The 21,395-nt window shown below is 35.5% G+C and overlaps 4 protein-coding genes across 5 annotated transcripts; 2 read left to right on the forward strand and 2 right to left on the reverse strand.

The window, feature by feature from the left end:
* Positions 1-900: 900 nt before the first annotated feature.
* Positions 901-6,083, reverse strand: APE2 (Glucose-6-phosphate/phosphate translocator-like protein). 2 transcript variants are annotated; one of them, XM_088120789.1, is made up of 12 exons: positions 5,726-6,083; positions 5,564-5,638; positions 5,409-5,474; positions 5,213-5,291; positions 3,672-3,792; positions 3,492-3,587; positions 3,255-3,367; positions 3,095-3,172; positions 2,876-2,992; positions 1,426-1,525; positions 1,237-1,337; positions 901-1,170 (listed from the first exon to the last, which is right to left on the reverse strand). In XM_088120789.1, the coding sequence occupies exons 1-12, from the start codon at positions 5,983-5,985 to the stop codon at positions 1,162-1,164; spliced, it is 1,215 nt and encodes a 404-aa protein (XP_087976915.1). In that variant the 5' UTR covers positions 5,986-6,083; the 3' UTR covers positions 901-1,161. The 2 variants fall into 2 exon arrangements, with proteins under 2 accessions (XP_087976915.1, XP_087976912.1); XM_088120786.1 differs by having other exon boundaries at positions 901-1,149; positions 5,726-6,082.
* A 3,093-nt stretch (positions 6,084-9,176) lies between these two features.
* Positions 9,177-10,079, reverse strand: LOC111012256 (transmembrane protein, putative (DUF679)). The gene has a single exon (XM_022286335.2). It carries the CDS (start codon positions 10,070-10,072, stop codon positions 9,434-9,436), a length of 639 nt encoding a protein of 212 aa, XP_022142027.1. The 5' UTR covers positions 10,073-10,079; the 3' UTR covers positions 9,177-9,433.
* A 431-nt stretch (positions 10,080-10,510) lies between these two features.
* Positions 10,511-15,478, forward strand: LOC111012254 (uncharacterized). The gene is made up of 3 exons (XM_022286334.2): positions 10,511-10,591; positions 11,659-14,472; positions 14,669-15,478. Exons 2-3 carry the CDS (start codon positions 11,880-11,882, stop codon positions 15,094-15,096), a joined length of 3,021 nt encoding a protein of 1,006 aa, XP_022142026.2. The 5' UTR covers positions 10,511-10,591; positions 11,659-11,879; the 3' UTR covers positions 15,097-15,478.
* A 592-nt stretch (positions 15,479-16,070) lies between these two features.
* On the forward strand, positions 16,071-17,515 carry LOC148213455 (Protein kinase superfamily protein). The gene has a single exon (XM_088118531.1). The coding sequence runs from the start codon at positions 16,370-16,372 to the stop codon at positions 17,405-17,407; it is 1,038 nt and encodes a 345-aa protein (XP_087974657.1). The 5' UTR covers positions 16,071-16,369; the 3' UTR covers positions 17,408-17,515.
* Positions 17,516-21,395: the final 3,880 nt, after the last annotated feature.

Below are 21,395 nucleotides of genomic sequence, written 5' to 3' on the forward strand. Positions count from 1 at the left end.
TTGTTTTTTAGATGGAACTCCATTAATATTAATATGGTATCAGAGCCTAAAATGCCCAAATGAGCATCCGGTCAAAATCGATAAGACTAATTTATGTAATTATTTCTCATTCTCTCATGTGTCAAAAAATATATTTAAGTTGTGAAGTAAAAGTATTATCCATATTTTATAAAGAAAATTTGAGATTCAAAAGGCGGAAAAAATATGATGGCCAAGGAATGTAAAGCAAACAAAATTATCATGTCAAGTAGACTAAATTATCTCTCTTCCAGAGACAATTTAGTGATGCACAAATTTAATATGAGTTGTTTTTAAAATTAGTTTTAAAAAGAGTAAGATTAAAAAAAACTCACTTTTTTTAAAAACAATTTAAATATAACAACTGTATTTTTAAAAACTATAAAGTATTTAGGTTTGGTAAAGTGGTTTATTTTACCAGTAATCTACCTTGTTCAACTCGATCTCTCACTGACTTCTTTAATTAAAAGGTCAAAACGAACATAAATCAACAACGATATATATCTCCAATCTTATCTCTAATCAAAAGATTGAATTTTTTATTAGATCTCCAACGTGTTGTACTACAAAATTGAAGACTTCACATCTATTTAAAAACTAAGCCCTTGTTTATATTATCTTATGAAGAAAAATCTACATCATTCAAATTTGTCGGTTCACAAAATCTAAAGTTTAAATCGAGTCTCGATCAATTTAATCGACTTCCTATATTGGAAACATTTTAGTATATTAACACTTTAAATTTAAATAATAATAAAAATAAAAATAAAAAAATAAAACTCCATGATAATTTGAATGATTATTGAGAAGTTATTGAAAGCAAAGGTCTTGCGGTCCTTGTAGCAAGTTCCCACATAGTTTTTAAATATAAAAACTACAAAATGAGAAAGCATTGGATAATTACAAAATCAGCAAATGTCTGAGCTCAGAATCAATAAAAATTGATCGGTCATAGGAATTAGGAAAAGAATAATAACACGTACAATGCAATAGGATACATACTTCTCCCAAATAACTTTTTTTTTCTTTTCTTTTTGAAGGAATTATTTTAAAATTTACAACATCAAATCCTCCCCTCATTTCCATGCTTTCCCCTTCACCTCCAAGGCTTCTTCAAGCCACTTTTGTTCGCTGTCAAAATAATTAAACAGACTTCTGTCAAAATAATCTTTGGTAAATTAAATTAACATCCAAACGCAGTTAAAAGTTAAAACTCACTCGTTTCTCTTCTTCCATCTTTGCCTTGATGTAAGAGTAAAGTGCGACTCCTGCAATTGCAATGCTTGTTCCAATACCAGTCTGTGTTGAAATTTTGTTACCTACAAGCGCCCAAAATCCAAAGTTATTACAACATGCATAACATGGTGTTCAAGCTCATGAATAACTAAAGATGTTTTCAAGTATTACCAAAGACAATGATGGAGAAGCCAATCACAAATACACGTTTCAGCACATTTCCAACTGCATGAGTAAGCGGTGCCACCCTCTCCAGGGTGTTGGTTGCTAACTGTCAAGTAATCCATACCAAGATTGTTAATTCACTTCACACCATTCGACAACAGTACCAACAATTTGTAAGTATAACAAATCACTGTTGGGAAAAGTGGAGACAAAAGAAAGAAAGTCATTAAATATTGTTGGGTCAAGCAAACAAAATAAGGCCCAACTTTAGTTTTCCTTTCCCATTTCCCTTCTCTTCTAGAGGCTGGTGGTGGCCATTTTCATCGGTAGAGGAAGAGAGAAAAACGAGATCTTGTCCGTTCTCGTGATTCTTGTGAGGTTTTTCCTTTTGTATCCTAAGTAATTATTGTTGTAGTGTTTAGAAGCTAGGTGACTATTGTTGTAGTATCTAGAAAGTGTTTTGAGGCTCATTGTAACCTTCCCATTATAGTGGAACCTGCATATTGCAGAAGACTGGACGTAACTCCGAACTTGGAGTGAACCAGTATATTTTCTGATGTTTGTTTTCTATCCCTATCTCGTATTTCCTTTATTGTATTGATAGAACTGTGACTTGCTCATACTGTGGAAGGGAAAAATATTAGTTAGATCCTGTTGGATTGTTCTTGCTTGAGAACTAGTGATATTTTATATTACTGCATATATATATTTTTCCCAACAATCATCTCAAGAAAGAAAAAAATTATATGATTTTACCACTGAGTTATACTTGTGTTGGCAATTGAGAGATTTTCTCAAACATATATTATAAAAGTTAAAATAAAGATAAGGGTGTAAGCATTTGAGTCGATTTTTAACAAAAATGGCACCAGGTCAAACTCAAAAACTTGCTAAGAACAACGGTACCTCGAGTATCCCACATATCTCCACAATTGTATGATATTGTCCATTTTGGACATAGCCCTTATGGCTTTGCTTTTGGTTTCACCCAAAAGGCCTCGATAATTGTCCTCTCTTATATACCAATGATCATTCCCTTCCCTAACCAACGTGGAACTTTGTTTGCAATCACCTTACAAACCCAACACAACTATTGTATTGATTTTATACTTGTAGAAAATCGGACCAATCGAAATTAGTCAATTTTTTGGTTTTGGCCAGCACATGGAGTATTTGGGGTCAGAGTTTGAATTTGAGTGAATTTCACTTAAGATACCGAACTCGTAGTTGCCTTATGAGTTTGACAAGCTTGGAGTTTGTTGGACAAACTCATAAGTTTCGACGGTACCCATGTCTATTGGCCCCAAATCCACTCACTTGTATAATTAGACTTCCTAAACCTGAACCCCAAATACAAGACCTATTTTTCTTAAATATTTCATTTAAGCCTCGGGCTGAAGATGTTGAACTTGCACCCTAAATGTCGTAGAAAGAAGAGAAAACTTATGTAACATACCTGATTGTAAAGGTGATAAAACATTCCAACCCAGAAGAGATCTGAGACGAATTTGGTTAGACCAACTTTAGCTATGGCATCATTGAAACCAAATTTCAGCAGTTGAGGCCCCTCCACCTGAGAAACCACAAGACAACGTTGTAACAAATGAAGGCTCTTAGATACAAAATCTTACAACACTTCACACTTTTGGTCATCTCAAACCAAAGTCGAACTTACTATTATAGCAGGAGGAAGGCAGAAGAGGAGAGCGATGATGGAAATATAGGCGTAGACATTGGTGCTGTCCATGTCAGTCTGTAAACAAACCATGGGATCAGCTTCAGTTACAAATGGCATAGTCTAATAATAGTCGAAGTTAAGTTGAGTAGAAGATAACCATGGCTTTCTTCGAGTAAATACTTCTGTAGGTAAAAGAGATATTGGAAATCATAGCACTAATAAAGCCAGTCCAGTTGAATGAAAGCTCAGTCAAGGATGCCATCGACACACCTACATTTGATCAATCCAAACACAAATCTATAAAAAAACCAAATCACCATAAACTTCTTCTGTTCACTATATGTCAAAATGTATTAGATAACTACAAATATGAGGTAAAAAAACTCTTGTTTACCGAGGACAACAGGAGCCAATGATAGCCATAAGGTAATGGGAATGGACTGCCCCAGAATGAACTGAGAAGCCGCAGCGTTAAAGAACGGTTCCAGAGCTGAAATTGGAGAAGTTTTTTAGCGAACCGACAAACTTCAGGAACATGTTGTAAACTGAATCATTGGTAAATTTGGTGGTTTACCTTTGATCGTGTGTGTGAAAGAGACAGCAACAGCTGCGAAGGAGACGTTGCTGGTGACGTGGCCAAGTGCATGACAGAAAGCTACAGGGATCAGCAACTTCAGGAGGGTTGAGTCGATAGGCTGCATAATCCCTTGTGTTAAATAGAGAAAAAGGAGAGCCACCCATAATCCAGATCGAAGAAAGCAGCTAACTTTGGACACTTTTAGTATAAAAGATTATTTTTTTGTAATGAGATAATCGAGTTTTTATTGACAAAAATATACTGCCCAACAACAGAAGCCAAAACAAAACTTAAACTAACCGATCAAAAAAGACTCACGAATAGTTAAGACAGTATAAAAGAAAATTTGAAATCCTACAAAGTTAATTAAGGACTACGGGGAGAAGACACTTTAGAGAGTTATAATTAAGAGGTAGAAACACAGATAACTGTTAACTAATCAATTGAAATTGTATGGTGATTAACAACAAATGAACTTTGTTATTACAATCGGTTAGAAATTAGCTCTATCAAGAAGCACTGCGAGGGACGCTACTACGCTCCAAGGAAACGACTGCAAGAATAGTACAAATACAGTCTAATATTATAGAAATCAGAAAAGTAGTTATAACTTATAACAACTCTAACAATATTTAGGCAACTGTCAGCACCTATTTCTTGGTGACGACATTGACTTTTGACGAACAGAGGAGAGAAAAGTAATTTATATCAGTCAATACCCAAATATTATTCTATAACAATTATTTTTGAAACATTGTATCATTTCTTTTATAAAAATACATATTTACAAAAAAACTTTAAAAATAATATTATTTATAAAACTTTCCACTAGTGGGTAAGCTAGTCATTACTCACTTGTGTTTGCAGTATATACGAATATCTTTCATACGAAACATGAAATCAATAGAAATTGTCCTACTTGATTTTTTTTCAATCTTAAACAGGGGACGGTAGACTTGATTCAAATCTCCAACTTCTAAAGAGGTAAATAATGCCTTGATCAATATGCACACACCATCATTTTGATCTCATTCTACTTTATTTAGCACATTAACATATCACATTATCGTAGCGTTGTTTGAAATATTCACTCTATCCAAGTTTATAAATTTATATTTACATGTCTTAAAAAATTATTGTCATATTTGTACAAATGTGTGTAAATAAAGCAGTGCGCAAGGGCTCGAATCCAATATCTCTTTTCAATCAAAATATTATTTTCCTGAGCTATCTTTAAACAGAACTATTTTCTAAAAATTAGTTGGTTTGCAAGCATAAACATTAAAAAAAAGGGGAAAAAAAAGACGATGAATGAATAATAAAATTAACCAAAAACATTTAAGACAACCATTTTTTTTTTATGGAAAACATTTAAGACAACCATTTTTTTTTTTATGGATAAGCGGGGAGTCAAAACTTTCCCCCCTTATATTCTAAGGAGCTTTTTTTTTTTTTTTCTTTTTTTTTGGTTTAAACTTTTAAGATAACAAATTGTAGTAAACAAAATTGGGTAATTTAAGTGGGAAGAGAACACTTACTGCGCGCTTAGGAAGACCCACGGTCCAGCTTATCAGACAGTACACCACCCCAACCAGTAAATGGATCACCGACACAAAACTGCCACGTAGACCAACGCTCCATATGGTAAATAAAGAAAAATATAGGGATTAAAATATAAATGAAGTAAATAGAGTTTTCACTTTTCACTTTTCAGTTTTCAGCCATAGTACGTACTAAGGGTAGGGGAAGTAATTGTAGATCTTCTTGTTGAGGATGTTGAAGATCACGTTCAAGAAGTACCTGCAAGAAAAGGGCATCACGGTAATTTCGCTCAACACACTCAACTCTACTCAAAATTCTCGTAGTAATAATTACGACCGGCGACCTACCACATGAAGAAGAAGAATCCGGTGACGAGCGCGGGATACTTCTCGATGAATCCCACCGGAGCAACCTTCGCTTCCCTGTACAAAACACGAAACCAAAATAGACTCAGTTGGAAGCTGAATCTCGGAGCCAGGCCGGTTCAGAACGGAGGAAACGGACCTCACCCGGCGGAATCGCTGCCTTCGGCGGGGGAAGAAGAAGCCGCCGCTAGGCGAATAGTCTCTCTCCGGACCGCGACAAGACTCGGTGGAGATACAAGCAGCGACGGCCGCAGTTGTCTTCCCCAAATCAGATTCGCTCCCTCGGCGATCGGCCTGGCCTGGACGAGGCAGACATGGCTGGTGGTGCTCTCTCTCGGGGACTTTCGGAGGCTGAGAATGCCGCCGGCGAAGGAAGTGGCGCGTGAGAGAAGCTGCGACTCCATAACCGTAAAAGCAGAGAAAGAGAGCGGCAAATGGGGATTCGTCGGGTGGGGCGAGGCTTTATTCTGTGCGCCGATGATGATATCGTGACCAAACTTCTGGCAGTAGTTGTTTTTCCTGTCTGTATTATTGTACGGGTAGATCGGGTACGTCCGGGAGTAGAGTGGGAAAAGTGAAACTGGTTTTGTGTCAGAATCAGGAGCGTTGAAGAGTGGGAGGGCGACGTGGTGGAAGATAAGATAGAGAAAGTGTGGATGAGAGTGGGGATGTGGTGGGGTCCACTTATCGGGATTGAGCTGAGTTGTCAGATCGTGAAGGCACAAGCTTCTGTTCATATATCTCCTTATCGTTTCCATTTCCAGTGTCTTTCTTTGTGGTTTATATGCCGCTGCGAAAAAAGTCACACAACCACCATCACGGAAAAATAAATAAATGAAAAATACACAATTACAGACATAATAAAAGTTAAAGGAAAACGAAAAATCCGTAGATGGGAATGCTAAATTTTATGATGGTGACATTTTATTTTAATAATAAAGTTCAAAATATATAAGATTTTAAGATATTATTTTAGTTGAAAACTTCAAAAATTATAAAAACTAAGATATAATATAGACTAAGAATTTTCTTCTATTATTTACTTTTGATTAGCTTTCAAACACCTGGGTTGCAAGATGGGGACAGTTGAGAAAACTATGGAAAATATTAGAAAAATAAAAATGTTGTGAAATGGACCTCCTATTCATTGATGGCCCATGTAATATCAAAACCCAACGTAAATTTTAGGAGTGGCCCAAATATCAAGCCCAATGGATAATAAACGCGAATTGAACTTGGTAAAGTTTGGACGTAAACTTGGCATGTGAAATTCAACTGAAACTCTACAAAATCATATTACCATACATGTATCCTTTTTTTTCTTTTAAATACATGTATCTATGTATATACTAATGATTGCATTGCATGAATCAGTTATATGCTTAGATTAACCTTATTACCATGTTGATAAAATAAAGCTTATATTTAATTATGTTAAATAATTATCACAGTATTTGTTAAATTGTATTTCATACAAAAACTTATTAAAAATGAAATATAACTTTTTTGGACGACAAAAAGCAAAAATCACTTTTATTGCACTAGGATAATTTACAAATGAGTTTTGATCTCAACAGTTTCAAGAATGTTTATTAGTTGAACTCTGTCCAGTAGACTCATTGTTTCGCTATAGTTCTTTGGTCGATATACTATTATCTAGGTTCTTAGAGTTTGAATGGATGGTGGAGTATAAATGGCAATCAGTTATATAAATATGGTAGATACTTCTCCAACTCTTAGAAAAATTGTATGGGAGTCATCTCCACATGAGTTTTTTAAATGATCGTACAAAGTTACTATTGTTGTTCATGCAAAGCCTTCTTAAAGATTCAGGTTGGATTGTAGAAATTTCATCTATGCTTATTTATTGAATTATGATCGTATTGTCATATTGACCACTTACTAAAAAAACTTGTATAAATGAAAAATGAAGAACATTTATTTATAATAATTAATAATTACTATGTTTTATTAATCATGCAGTCTAGTTAGTTATCTAAAAATAGAAATGTGAAAATGAATAGTTTAATAGAAAGGATAGTTGCCTCTCATGTTTTAATTTTAATATTTTAAATATGTGTATGTAGCAAATTTGTAATATGAAAACTAATAGATAAAATGTAAAATGGATAAGGTAATTGTTGTGGGTAGCAAAAATATTTTATGTATTTCAAAAAATGTCACCAATTTTTCAAAATTTCAAATATAGCAAAATATTTGAGTTTTTATTTTCGGAATTTTTATTATTTCAATTTTATCCTTATGATATCTGATATATATGATGTATATCTATATACGATATACATCTAATTTACATATGAAATACTCTGATGTATATCATACATCAAATCTATATCTAATATACATCTTATGTAAATTTGTATATGATATACATCAAATTTATATTTAATGTACATTCGATGTATCCCTAACATACAGTATTAGATGTACCATGATATACATTATCAGATATACCACTGATATACATCAAATGTACGTATTATACATATAATATATATATATATGATGTACTTCTAATTTATGATATACTAAATATATTTGCAACTTATATATTAAATATAAAGTATATCAAATGTTTAATTTTTAGTGGTATATCAGTTGTTTAAATTATAATTTATCATTTCAATTTTTTTCATTAATATATTAATATTAAATAATGTTGATTACTATATCACTACTATTTATTCAATATTAATATTAATTAGATACTAAATATAAGGATATAAACTGTTTAAATTTATAAAGTATATCAACTTGTCTTTTTGGACGTGGATGGTCCACATAAACTTTTTATATAATAACTTTATATTTCAAAAATAAAAAATAAAAAATCATGCACCATTATTTTCATCTGAAAAAATATTGGATATAATAGTATAATATCAACACATATATATCATAGTTATATTAGTAGATATAGTGGTTATATAAAAGATATATAAGTGGTAAATTAGAAGCATATTAAGTATATATCAGTATTATATTAGTGTTAAATCATATAATCATATAAGAAATTATATCAGTAGATACCATAGGTATATCAGTGGTATATCATTTGTATATCAGTGGTAAATTAGATGCATATCAAATATATATGCATTGTATCAGCATGGTAAATCAATGGTTATCATACGTCTATCAGTGGTATATCAGAGATATATATTAGTGGTAAGATATATTGCAGATATATATGAGTGGTAAGATATATTACAGATATATTAAAGGATAAATTTGTAATTTTACTATTGGACCTCCGTTTTTTCTGAAAAAAATACTATATTTAGAAAAATTAAACGTTGTTTTTGTCATATTTGCAAATGTCCGTGTCAAATGACAAAGTTGGTCCTCACTAGGACTCAAATATTTTTTCTGAAATTTTTGACAAGCAAAGAAGGAAATGTAGAAAGAGGAATAATTTTTTTGTTTTTCAAACAATGGAAGAAATATAAAATTTTGAGTGATGTCACTATGAGGATAGATAGGTGCTATCTAAATATTGTTAAATTATATATATATGTTTAATATTTAATTTTATGTACGAATTGAATTTCAATAACAATGCGTACCACGTAAGTAACTAGTAATTTAAAGGAATCATTAATCTTTAACTTTATTAATTTTAAAATCACAATTTTGTTCGTAGTGATATTCAAAGGAATGGTTGATCTGTTCGTTTCTTGTATTAAAAATGAAAAAAAAAATCGTATATCTGAATCGATGAAGGAGCGAACAAATGTCGAAAGGACAAGAAATCAGGAGAATTAGACGAAACATTTCCAACTCCAAGTCAGTGCCAGCGAAGGGAAATTCCGGCGAATCACACCGGAGCCGCTAATTTGCGGAGAGAGGGAAACCAATTCCATGGCGTCTGGTTGGAAAAATAACAAACAACATGCTACAAATCACGCCAATCCCAACCGGCAAAGCCGTCAGAATCTCCGCCACCTCGTCGGACGGCGCCGGGGAGAAGCAGCTCACCACATTCTCATCAAACAGAGCAACGGCAGAGAAGACCAGAATGGACAGTAAAGCGTGCAAGAAGTCAATAAATCTCAGCCGGAACTTGGTCGCCGCCTCCGGCGGCAGCTCCACGGAGCCGTCGATAACCCAGAGGCCGGTGAAAGTGGCGAATCCGTAACAGACATTCCCCTGGGCGTCTCTGAAACTATCAGTGAAACTCTGAAGAAAACAGGAGAGGCCACAGACGGCAACGAGGGCGGCGGCGAGGTAGCGGCAGACGAGGTCGCAGTTGCCCTGATTGGTGAAAATTGGGGAAAGAAGCTGAAACGCGAGGACGGTTCCGGTGGGAAGAAGATTGGCCAAGTGGGCGGTGCTCTGAAAGGTCTGGGAAATGGCTTTTTGTATGAGGGTTTTTTCGTCTCTCGAAGGAATGGTTGTTGTTTCTCGCAAAAGGGGGCGTCTTGGGTCGTCTTGAGAGTGGGTTTCTTCGCTGGCTGCTTTGATTTCCATGGCTGGGCTGAGGGTTTCGTTTCAGTTGTTGAAATTTGGAAGGTTTCGAAGTGTATTAATAAGTAGTGGGAGAGATGAGTGGAGGGAAAGAGAGGTTAGTGATGCCTTGAAAGCAATTGAGAGCAGACCCAGAACAGAGAAATTTGGGGATTTTGCAATAAAAGGAAAGAAAGAGGAGGGAGGGGGAGAGAGAGAGAGAGGTCAGAGGTGGAGTAAGAATTGGGGCAAAGGAATTTTGTTGCTTGACTCGTGAGTTCAAGTGGGAAGAGAGATCTCTGTGTTTCTGTTTATGGTTTTATTAAGAGGCTGAGGAGAATGGTAGTGTTCGGTATTGGGATTGTTAAAACTTGAAAGAAACGAGAACTCAAGGCCAAGCTGAAGCTGACACAGAGGTAGAGTTAGTTAAATATTGCATCTTTCATCCAAGTTTTTAAGCCCGTGGAAGCTGACTTACCAGTTATGTTTAGATTGGCAAGAAAAGAATCAAATAGGAATTCGAAAGCTACTTTGAATAGTGAGGTATGCTCTCTTTGTGATGTTCAATTATAATTTATGAATATTTTAGGTCTTTGTTAAGGTTCTCAATAATATGTAGTACTGTATTAAATCTAAGTAAAATATAGGGACATATACCTCTGCTCCCACCGTAGATCCGTCCCTACTTCCTAGACGTTAGACCTACATTAGATTGTCCGAAACGTATTGATTTTTCATTTTTCTGCCATAGTTTCAAGTTTAATATTAATAATAGCACAATATTAACTAATATGTCCTTCATTTACATACCTCCTCCCTAGAAAGATAAAATAAAATGAAGAAATATACCGTGTTGGCTTATGTGATATCGATGGAGTTTCTTTCCAATTTTCAATCCTCTGAATGTGAGATGGTGTTTGTAGAGCACGACACACAAAATCATGGTAGCGTTTTGGTTCGATGAGATGTCCTGAATCTCATACAGAGAGCTTCTTAATAGTTTTGTATTTAATTGTTTGAGTTTTTAAAATTATTAATTACTTTGTTAATTTCTCTGGTTAGTACTAGGGACAACGATACCCTCGTTGTTGAAAGAGAAAGAGAGAAGAAAAAATATGGTCATAAATACTTAACAGACCACAATAATAGTATATTTTAAGAACTAACCTATACAAATATATATATAATTTTTTTATCATATTTATAAATAATTTTTTGGTATAATAAATTTACAAATACAGTAACCTTCCATTGTAATTTTTCAAATATTTAGAAAAATTATGACTAGTACGAAAAAGTTAATTATTAGCGAGATATTATATAATAATAGTATATTTTAAGAACGAACCTACTGTAAATTGTAATGGCAATGGCATGGCTTAAAAAGGAAAAAAGAGTTGGATTTCCAAAGAGGGGGAAGTTTAAAAGTAACTGAAGTTTACCCTGTAAAGACCAGAACGTTTGAAACTGAAAACTGAAACAAAACTAAAAACAGAGAATAGTTTTGTGGGGGATCTGGAAGGAGGGTGGAATTGTCTGTACTTGCATTGTGGCAAATAAATGCTTTTTTCTATTTTCTGTTTTGATTTCTGTATCTGTCAAATGTGAAGGTGGATTTGGATTTCGATTTGAATTTGGATTTGGCATTTACTGTGGAAGAAGAAGAACCCATTCCTCAAATTTGGGAAAACCAGCGTTCCCCATTTTGTATTCTTGACTGCAACTCTCCCTCTCCCTCTGAAACCCCATTTCCATTTCTCCATTCTCGCCGAAGAAGAAGAGGTTGGGGAGATTTCCTTCTTCTGCCTTGCTCTGTTTCCCTGTTTCTGTAATGCCTCTGCTTTTCTTCTTCCTCGTCCTCCTCTGCTCCCCCCTCCTCTGTGTCTCGTTGGAGGATGAGGTTGCGATTCTACTGAGCTTTAAGCGCTCCATAAACGACCCCCACGATGCTCTCTCGTCCTGGCGCGAAGGCGACTCCAGCCCCTGTTCATGGGGCGGCATCCTCTGCGACGGCAATCACTCTGTTATTTCCATCGATCTCCCAAGCAGAGGTATCACTGGCCCTTTTCCTTCTCAGCTCTGTATGCTTAAAAATCTCCTTTACATTTCCTTCTTCAATAATTCCCTCAATACCACCCTTCCATCCAATATCACTGCCTGTACCAATCTCGAGTACATCGACCTCGGCCAGAATCTCCTCACTGGTTCTCTCCCTTCCACCATTTCTGATCTCCCCAACCTCCGCTACTTGGACTTGTCTGGAAACAACTTTTCCGGCGAAATTCCCCCCACGTTCGGCCGCTTTCAGAAGCTCGAGGCCTTCTCCGTCATTCTCAATCTCATCGGCGGCAACATTCCGCCGGCTATCGGGAACATTAGTACCCTTAGGATGCTCAATCTCTCTTACAACCCCTTCGAGCCGGGTGTAATCCCGCCGGAGCTGGGGAATCTGCCGAATCTTGAGGTTCTCTGGTTGACGGATTGCCATTTGAAGGGAGAGATTCCGGCGTCGCTGGGTCAGCTCAAGCGACTCGTTCTTCTGGACTTGAGCATGAACAAACTTAGCGGGTCGTTCCCGCAGGAGCTCACGGGGTTGTCCAGCGTCACACAGATTGAGTTGTTTAACAATTCGTTGTCCGGGAAGTTACCGGATAGTGGGTTCTCGAATCTCAAATCGTTGCGGTTATTCGACGTGTCGATGAACAATATCAGTGGGCCACTTCCGGAAGAGTTGTGTGGGTTACCGCTGGAAAGCCTTAATCTCTTTGAGAATCGGTTGGAGGGGAGATTGCCGGAAATCTTGGGGAACTCGACCACTTTGGTGGTGATCAAGCTATTTGGAAACAAACTCACGGGGCCATTACCAAAAGATTTGGGGAAATATTCGCCTCTGAGATCGTTGGATCTTTCGGACAACCACATTTCCGGCGAGCTTCCTGACAATTTGTGCGAGAAAGGGGAATTGGTGGAGTTAATGACGCTCAACAACAATGTTTCCGGCAAAATTCCGCCGCGTTTGGGTGATTGCCACTCTCTGCTTAGGATTCGATTTGCAAACAATAACTATTCGGGTCCCATTCCGGAAAATTTCTGGGGGCTCCCAAATGCTTATCTTATGGAACTTGCAAACAACTCGTTCTCTGGTCCAATCTCCCCGAAAATCGGCAATGCCAAGAACTTGGGTCTGCTTCTTATTTCGCATAACAACTTCTCAGGAAGAATTCCGGAGGAGATTGGCTCTTTGGAAAATCTGGTTGAGTTTTCTGGCGACTATAACAACTTCATTGGACATCTACCTGATTGCATTACGAAAATGAAAAGGATTGGCAAGTTGGATCTTCAAAGTAACATGCTCTCTGGGGAGCTGAGCAGCGATCTTGAGGCCTGGCAGAAGCTGAATGAGCTCAACCTGGCAAGGAATAACTTTTCTGGGGTAATTCCCCAAGAAATTGCTAGCTTGGCAGGGCTTAATTACCTCGATCTTTCGAGCAATCAGTTTTCTGGGGAAATCCCAACTGGGTTACAGAATTTGAACCTTAATGTTCTGAATCTATCATACAATCACTTATCTGGGAGGCTTCCTTCCTATTTCTTGACAGCGGTGTACAAAAATAGCTTTCTGGGCAATCCTGAGCTGTGTAAGAAGGAAGGTGGTGTGTGTGAAAAAGTTAAAATTAAACGCAGGGAAGGAGGAGCTTGCATTTGGCTGTTGAGATTCGTCTTTATACTTGCAGGTTTAATGTTCATTTTGGGTGTGGTTCTGTTCCACGTTAGGTACAAGAAATTCATAAGGACAAGAAGTCTCAATGACAAATCCAAATGGACGGTGATATCGTTCCACAAGCTCTCTTTTAACGAGGATGAGATTCTGGGTGGCCTGGATGAGGACAACGTGATAGGCAGCGGAGGCTCTGGCCAAGTCTACAAGGTTACTCTCGGCAACGGCGAGATCGTCGCAGTTAAGAAACTTTGGGCTGAGGCGGCCCGAGATCGCAGGAGTGTCGATCTAGAGAAAGATTGGAACAATGATAATGGTTTTGATGCAGAAGTGAAAACTCTGGGTAAAATCAGGCATAAAAACATAGTGAAACTATGGTGTTGTTGCACCAATGGAGATAGCAAGCTTTTGGTTTACGAGTACATGCCTCATGGGAGCTTAGGCGATATGCTTCATAGCAGTAAAAGAGACGCATTGGACTGGCCAACAAGATACAAGATTGCCTTGGATGCTGCTGAGGGGCTTTCTTATCTTCATCACGACTGTGTTCCTCCAATTGTTCACAGAGATGTCAAGTCCAATAACATCTTGTTGGATGCCGATTTCGGAGCTCGAATAGCTGATTTCGGAGTAGCTGTGGCCATTGATACATCCAAAGATAAATCCATGTCAGTCGTTGCTGGTTCTTGTGGTTATATCGCCCCAGGTTCGTTTGTCTCTTCATTTTTTATGCATATTTGATGTCGAGTAAGCTCATTAAGCTGCTGTGATATCAACAAGTGTTTTATAGATAGATGAGATAGAGAATTGTTTCTGCCTTTAGTCCCTTGTGATTTCATTTGTGTACAATCCTTGAGCTCCACCATTATAATTGACATATGTATATGGCTTTCATTCTGCAGAATATGCATACACCTTGAAAGTGAAAGAAAAGAGCGACATCTATAGTTACGGGATGGTTATCCTTGAATTGGTAACCGGGAGGCGCCCGACCGACCCCGAGTTCGAGGAGAACGATTTGGTGAAATGGGTATGCAACGTGTTAGAGCGAAAAGGCATCAACCATGTCATAGACCCCAAACTGCATTCCTGTTTTCATGAGGAAATATTGAAGGTACTCAACATTGGCCTCCTCTGCAGCAGTCCTCTGCCGATCAACCGCCCGCCGATGAGAATAGTGGTTACGTTGTTGCAAGAAGCTCGTAACGGTATCAATAGCCATTCAAAGAGCTTCAAGAAAGACGGTAGACTATCTCCAATATACGATTGTGAGGAAGAATCGGAACATGGAAATGTGGTTAGTAACAGTCCCGTAAGAGCATTTTCTTAGTTGTTAAGCTCGTGACAGACATCAGCGAACCCATATTTGTTTTAGAAAGTAGGCCAAAAAATGAAGGTGAACATCACAAAAGAGAGTAGAATGTTTGAGTTGTGAGTAAACAAAGTTGTTCACCAACCATTTCTGAAATACCTTGAGCTCTCGCAGTCTGCAAATATTGAAGAAGGTGATAAGGCCACATAGCCTAATGGCTTCCAACTTCAACTTCTAATTTAGGCATTGGTTTTGATTTTGCTGGTCTCACTTTGAATCACTTCCCCATTTTTTCCTTCCAAACTTGTGGTTGGTATTCTCCTTCCTTCCCTTCGAATATGATTGAATGAGAAGGAAATGAATTTGTTAAATCCCATTTTTAGTTGATGCTCTCTAATTAATTTCAATTTAGTCCATTTTTTATGTGAAAATTGCAAGACGACGACAAAATAGGAGCAAGAGAAAAATTGCACAGAAGAAGAACACTTCTATTTACTAAAATGGAAATTGTGTTTACAAGCATTTGTAGGAAAATAAATAACCTATCATTAACCAACTACTCTTCAAGCTTTCTCTAACCAACACCACACTAATCCACTAAGAATTACTTCTAAAATATGGGAACACTAAGAATAAAACTAATACGTGTTTACACTAATCTTCTCCAATAACTTGGTACTTTTTGAATTTTTTATTACTCAGTAAGAATAAATTGATAAATTTTAGTAAAAGGATAGATATGATATAAATAACATTTTTAAAAGGTTGTTCTTTTGAAATTTTGAAACCAATGCAAGCTTCAAAAATTATATGTGATTCATTATTGTCAAATTCAATAATCCAGCTTTCAATCCTCTATAGAGGATTAGGATTACGTTAAGTGACATCTATAGGATTGAAGAAGGCTAAAGAAAAAAGAAGGAAGTACGAAAGGATAACTGGAAATCCAAGTACACAAATAATTAGAAAAATGACACACAATCACATCACGCTCATTCCTGTAGAATTTATCAAATCAAACACTGTGAAAAATTATTTAAAAAAAAAAAAAAAAACTTTGACATTTTCCATTTATTAAGTGGCAGAAGCAGCCAACTATGAATACGAACCAGAACCACCACAGCTATAAACTACGAAAATTTCAACATTTCTCACCCAATTTCCAAACCCCTTCTCTGTTTTTCTTCTCAATTCCATGGCCCAATTCCAAATCCATACCCACTTCCTAATCTTCTTCTTCTTCTTCTTCTTCTCTTCTCTGTAGCCAAACGGAATCCCAGAAGTTAGAAGCATGAATCACCACCAGAAACTGGCTTACTATTTGATCTTGGCTCTCTGTTCTTCATCTTTCATCGCTCTTCTCTCTGTTCTCCTCTTCTTCATCTGCCGAAACAAGCCGCACCCTCAACCGCCAAACCAAACGCCGCCGCCGCCGCCGATCAAGTCCTCTGCCCGACCCTACACGCTAATCGACATCGATGCCGCCACCGAGGGCTTCAGCCACCGCCGCGTCATCGGCGAGGGCCGATTGGGCACCGTCTACGCCGCCGTGGCCGACACCGGCGAGCTCGTCGCCGTCAAACGCATCTACCCATGGCTGGTCCTAAGCAACATTGCCGGATTCGGATTCTCCTCAATAATCAGATCCCTCTCCTCCGCCCACCACCCCCACCTCGTCCCGATCCTCGGCTACTCCGAAGCCCCCGGCGAGAGGATCATCGTCACGGAATTCGCCGGCGTCGTGAATTTGAACTTCTACCTACACCAAAATCCCGACGGGGAATTCCTGTTGAATTGGAGCCAACGTCTGAGAATCGCGGCAGGGGCAGCCAGAGGATTGCAGTTTCTCCACGAATCCATGGCTCCGACCGTCGTCCACGGCTGCGTGAAGCCCTCAAATATACTGATCGACACTCATTTCTCCGTGAAGCTCTCCGATTACGGGCTGAATTTTTTGGCGCCCAGAGAAAAAAGGGGCGTGGTGGGGTATGTTGACGATGAGTACTGGAACTGGAAGGGGAAGAGCGGCCATGGCCATGGGGGCTGCAAGGAGAGCGACGTGTACGGATTTGGGGTGGTTTTATTGGAGCTGTTGAGTGGGAGGGGGTGTGAAGAAGGGTGGCTGGTGAAATGGGCGCTGCCATTGATAAAGGAGATGAGATTCAGCGAGCTTCTGGACCAGAGAATCGAGTTTCCGTCGGATTTGAAGCCGATGATGAGATTGGCGAAAGTGGCGTCGGCCTGCGTGGGGAATTGTAGAAAGAGCCGGCCGGTGATTGGTCAAGTGGTCGCCATTTTGAACAATTTGGAGATGGAGGTATGCGTTTGATTTGATTGAAGACTCAAAATTTTGAATTCGTCTCCTCAAAATCAAAGATTTCTTTTGTAGATATTTAATTATACAATTTTAATACTAAAATTTTCCATTTTTTATGTTCATCTCATCTAATATTTCGTTTACTTTACGCAACGGATGAGTTCTAAATGAAGGGTTAAACACAATTAGAATCAATTAGATTTGAGATTGTCGGTCCGCAAAACATAAATATGTTGAAATTGGAGTTCAAATGAAATTTATTTTTTCATCCAACTAACTATCAAATCACATCAAATAAAGTATCGCATCAGTATTTTTTCAACTGATATTAATTGCCGGGATTATAAATAATAATTTAACATCAAAATTTGCTGCGGACTGTTCTTCTGCATTTTCTTAATTTTTTTTTTGCTTCTGTTGTTTCCTTTCGTGTATTTCCATTAAAAAAAATTGATTTTTTTTTAATTTTATTTATTAGAGAGAGGATATTGATAAAACTACGCAACAAAATTTATATTTTAACAAACTATGAAGAGTTTGAGATATTGACTTTTACAAAGTGTGATTTTTTCAATGTATTCCTTCAAATCTAATTATCAAGTGGATTCAATTGGCAAGAAAAACTGAAGAAGAAGAAAATAAAAATTATTTTTGACCACGACCATTATTTATATTTGAAATTGGAAAGGGGTTTTGTTGGAATTTTCGTAGAAAGAGGGGGATTTTGTTGGAATTTGTTTGGCGGTGAGTGGGACCCATCCTTTCAACCATTTTATTTTTCGTTTGCCGTGGTTCGTTGTTTGACTAAAGGGACTTCCGTACCTAGACCGGTGGATGATTCATTATTCCCATTTTTATTTCAATAAATACAATTTTCCAATCCGTTTAAAAAGAAAAAAAAATAAACAATTTTCCAATAATGAGCTATTAATCTACGTTGGTAGGACTAATAAGTCGCTAACATGAACTTAGCTCGATGACACTTATATTTGATCAAAGGAAGTTTGACTCCATAGATGTCTTAGACCTATTTTTTAAATATGGGAGATTAAATTGTTAGTTTTTGAAACTTAGAAGTCAAATAATATAAATCTATCTTCAAATTCAGAGACAAAAAATTTATTTTACTTTTATATTCTTGTCTTTTCTTAATTTTAAAAAGTTGACAAAAATGTTCAAGAATATTCCTAAAACATAAGGTGAAAAACAAGGAAACTTTAGAAATATTCTCTATAAGGATTATGCTAGCTAGATTGTGATCAATAAAATTATATTCCCTCTATATCTTTGTCATTCTTATTTATAGTTCTACTTTTTCATTAAAAGAGACTCGGGACGTGTCAAGAAACAAACGATGTCACGTTTTTGACAAAAAGTAGAAGAAATTACAATTGAATTCTTCTCTAAAATTACATGAAGGAAATATATAGTTGTTGGACTTTTGTATTTGTCAAGAGATAAAACAATTTCATTTTAATTGGAATAAATTATTATCACTCAAAAATGGTCAAAATTCCATAGAAAACTAAAGAAGAGCATAGAAATCTTGTATAAAGATTTACCAACTTGGAGATGGTGGTTGGAAGTTTCTTTCCAAACTCCAAATTGATGTCTCTTCCTCTTTGGCATTCAACCAAATAATATTTTTATTCTAATCAAAATTGCATGAGAACGACAAATATGTGTACTTAGACTTTTTATTTTTGGCTGGATTAAAATATAGAGCATAACCAAAGTTCATATCTATACCTAGTTTTTAAACTTTTTAATTTCTAAAAATTCAACTCTAAATTTAAATAATTGGTGAAATTAATATCTCCTAAAAATTGAATTAGAGAATTACTCTGACCTTAGAATTATTTAGAACGATTTTATAGATAATAGTATTTAGGTGTTTATTTGTAGGTAGGAACTATCACTAAAAAAAATGAGAGAAATTGGAGTAGGTAACAAAAATCTTTTATTCTGTTTTTTTTTTTTATTTTCAAATATAACACAAAATTTCATTTATATAAGTAGTATATCAATGGCATATCAAACACTTATATCAGTATTATATCAAATGTATATCATTAGTCAAATATATTACGGATAATATTACAGATGAATATCATTTTTAAGTGCTATATTTAAAAAAAAAAACTAAATGTGGTTACTGTTTTACTAATTTTACTAAATGTTTTTGTTACATGCGAGACTACGTTGGCAGCTTAAAGGGGAAAATATAATTTTTCTTTTCTTTATTAAAAAATAAATAGAAGCCAATTTTTCAAAAGTTAACCAAAAATACATTTTACTGTATATAGAGAGAGGAGTACCTCATCGAATGTTATTTCTCTTCTTTCTTTTTTTATCCCTTGGCCTTTCTAATTAAAGATGGTATGGATTTTGAATCTTAATCTCCAAGTTTCTGACAGAGCACAAAGGACATGTTACAGATATTGTATTTGTACCTCATTATTGCAGACTCAACAACTTGAATTGGCACCTTCCTAACACTTTCTATTTTCCTAAATTTGTTCTAATATTCCCAAATTATATTTAAATACCCGCATTGATATTATATATATCTTACAGAATTTCATAACTAATCTAAAATATTTTTGTTTATTTAGAGATATTAATTTCTAATGGAATTCATGCACGATTCCCAAAAAGAAATAATAACAATGCTCTACTTTGTAAATGTCCCTTATTTTTGCGACATATACATGGAATATAACACCAACTAATTTTAAAATTACTTAAATATATACATATTATTTACTTTCATCAATATTGTATTTAGTAATAATTAAATCACATTTGTTGATAGTAAAGAATACTTTATTTTTTAATACCATTCTAATAAATTACTAGATCACGGCAAATAAATTTATAAATATGGCCGGATTACTAACATTACCATTTTCTAAGTTTGCCCTCAATTTACCATTTTTAAATTTGGTATTTTAATAAAATTATGAATTCAACCTCTTTATAAACTAGTTATTAAAAAAAATGAAGTCAAAGCTATATATTATAGACCTGTCGAAAAGAAAACAAATAAAAGAGATAAAATGATAAGAATCCAAAAGTTAGAATTTGAATGGGTATAATATGCCTTAATAATAGTTGTAAAACTATACCATCTTATTTAAAGGCCAATATTGTTGAAAGGAAAAAAATAAAGAAAATAAAACTTTGTTATAGATGACATAGTTTTTTTTTTTTCCTTTCTTGAGAATCTCAAAAACTTTGAGCCTATGGTGAGAGTAAATATTCTACCTCTTTGGTTGGAGATATATGCCAATTACCACTGAAGTAGGCTCACTTTGGCGGTTTTAATAGTAAATTAAACATGAATAAACCACCAATAAATCCAAAAGTTTAAGTTTATGGATTAAGGTAAATTTAATAATTTATATTGGATATCTAATAAATTCATTGTGAGGTGAAGGTGATTTAGACATTCCATCTTAAATAATATTTTTTTATGTCTTAACTAATTTAACTATGTCAAGTTGACATGAAATAACAATATAATTCTCTCATTTTAATAGATGCATCACTTTTTTCCTTTAAAAAGACATTTATACATTTTTTTTAGGTTTCATATTAATTTAAAGTTAGTTTTTTTATAGGAATATATAACATAAATGTGGAAATTAATATTCAAACGTTCCACCTATAAAATAAATTATTAATATTCAATAAAGCTAGATTGAAGTTAGTAAAATAGGTTTCTCTTCTAAAAAGGGGGTGAACAATATTCTCTTCAATTAGGTTGACATTTAACGACGCGTTTTTCTTTTTAAGTTTAAGAATTCATTAATAGTTAAATCTTGTTGTTTTATTTTTGTTCGAAAAAGATAATTAAAAAATGATAAATTTGGTTGGTCTATTAAGTTTTTGATTTCATGCATACGCGGGCATCACACAGTATATATATCACTCTTATTTAGCTGTAGGATAATGTACGTAGCAGACGCTTAATAATATATTATTCAACTAATTTCTG

Source organism: Momordica charantia, assembly GCF_013281855.1.
Source record: "Momordica charantia cultivar OHB3-1 chromosome 1 unlocalized genomic scaffold, Mcharantia_2.0 BLBB01000001.1, whole genome shotgun sequence".
NCBI lineage: Eukaryota > Viridiplantae > Streptophyta > Magnoliopsida > Cucurbitales > Cucurbitaceae > Momordica > Momordica charantia.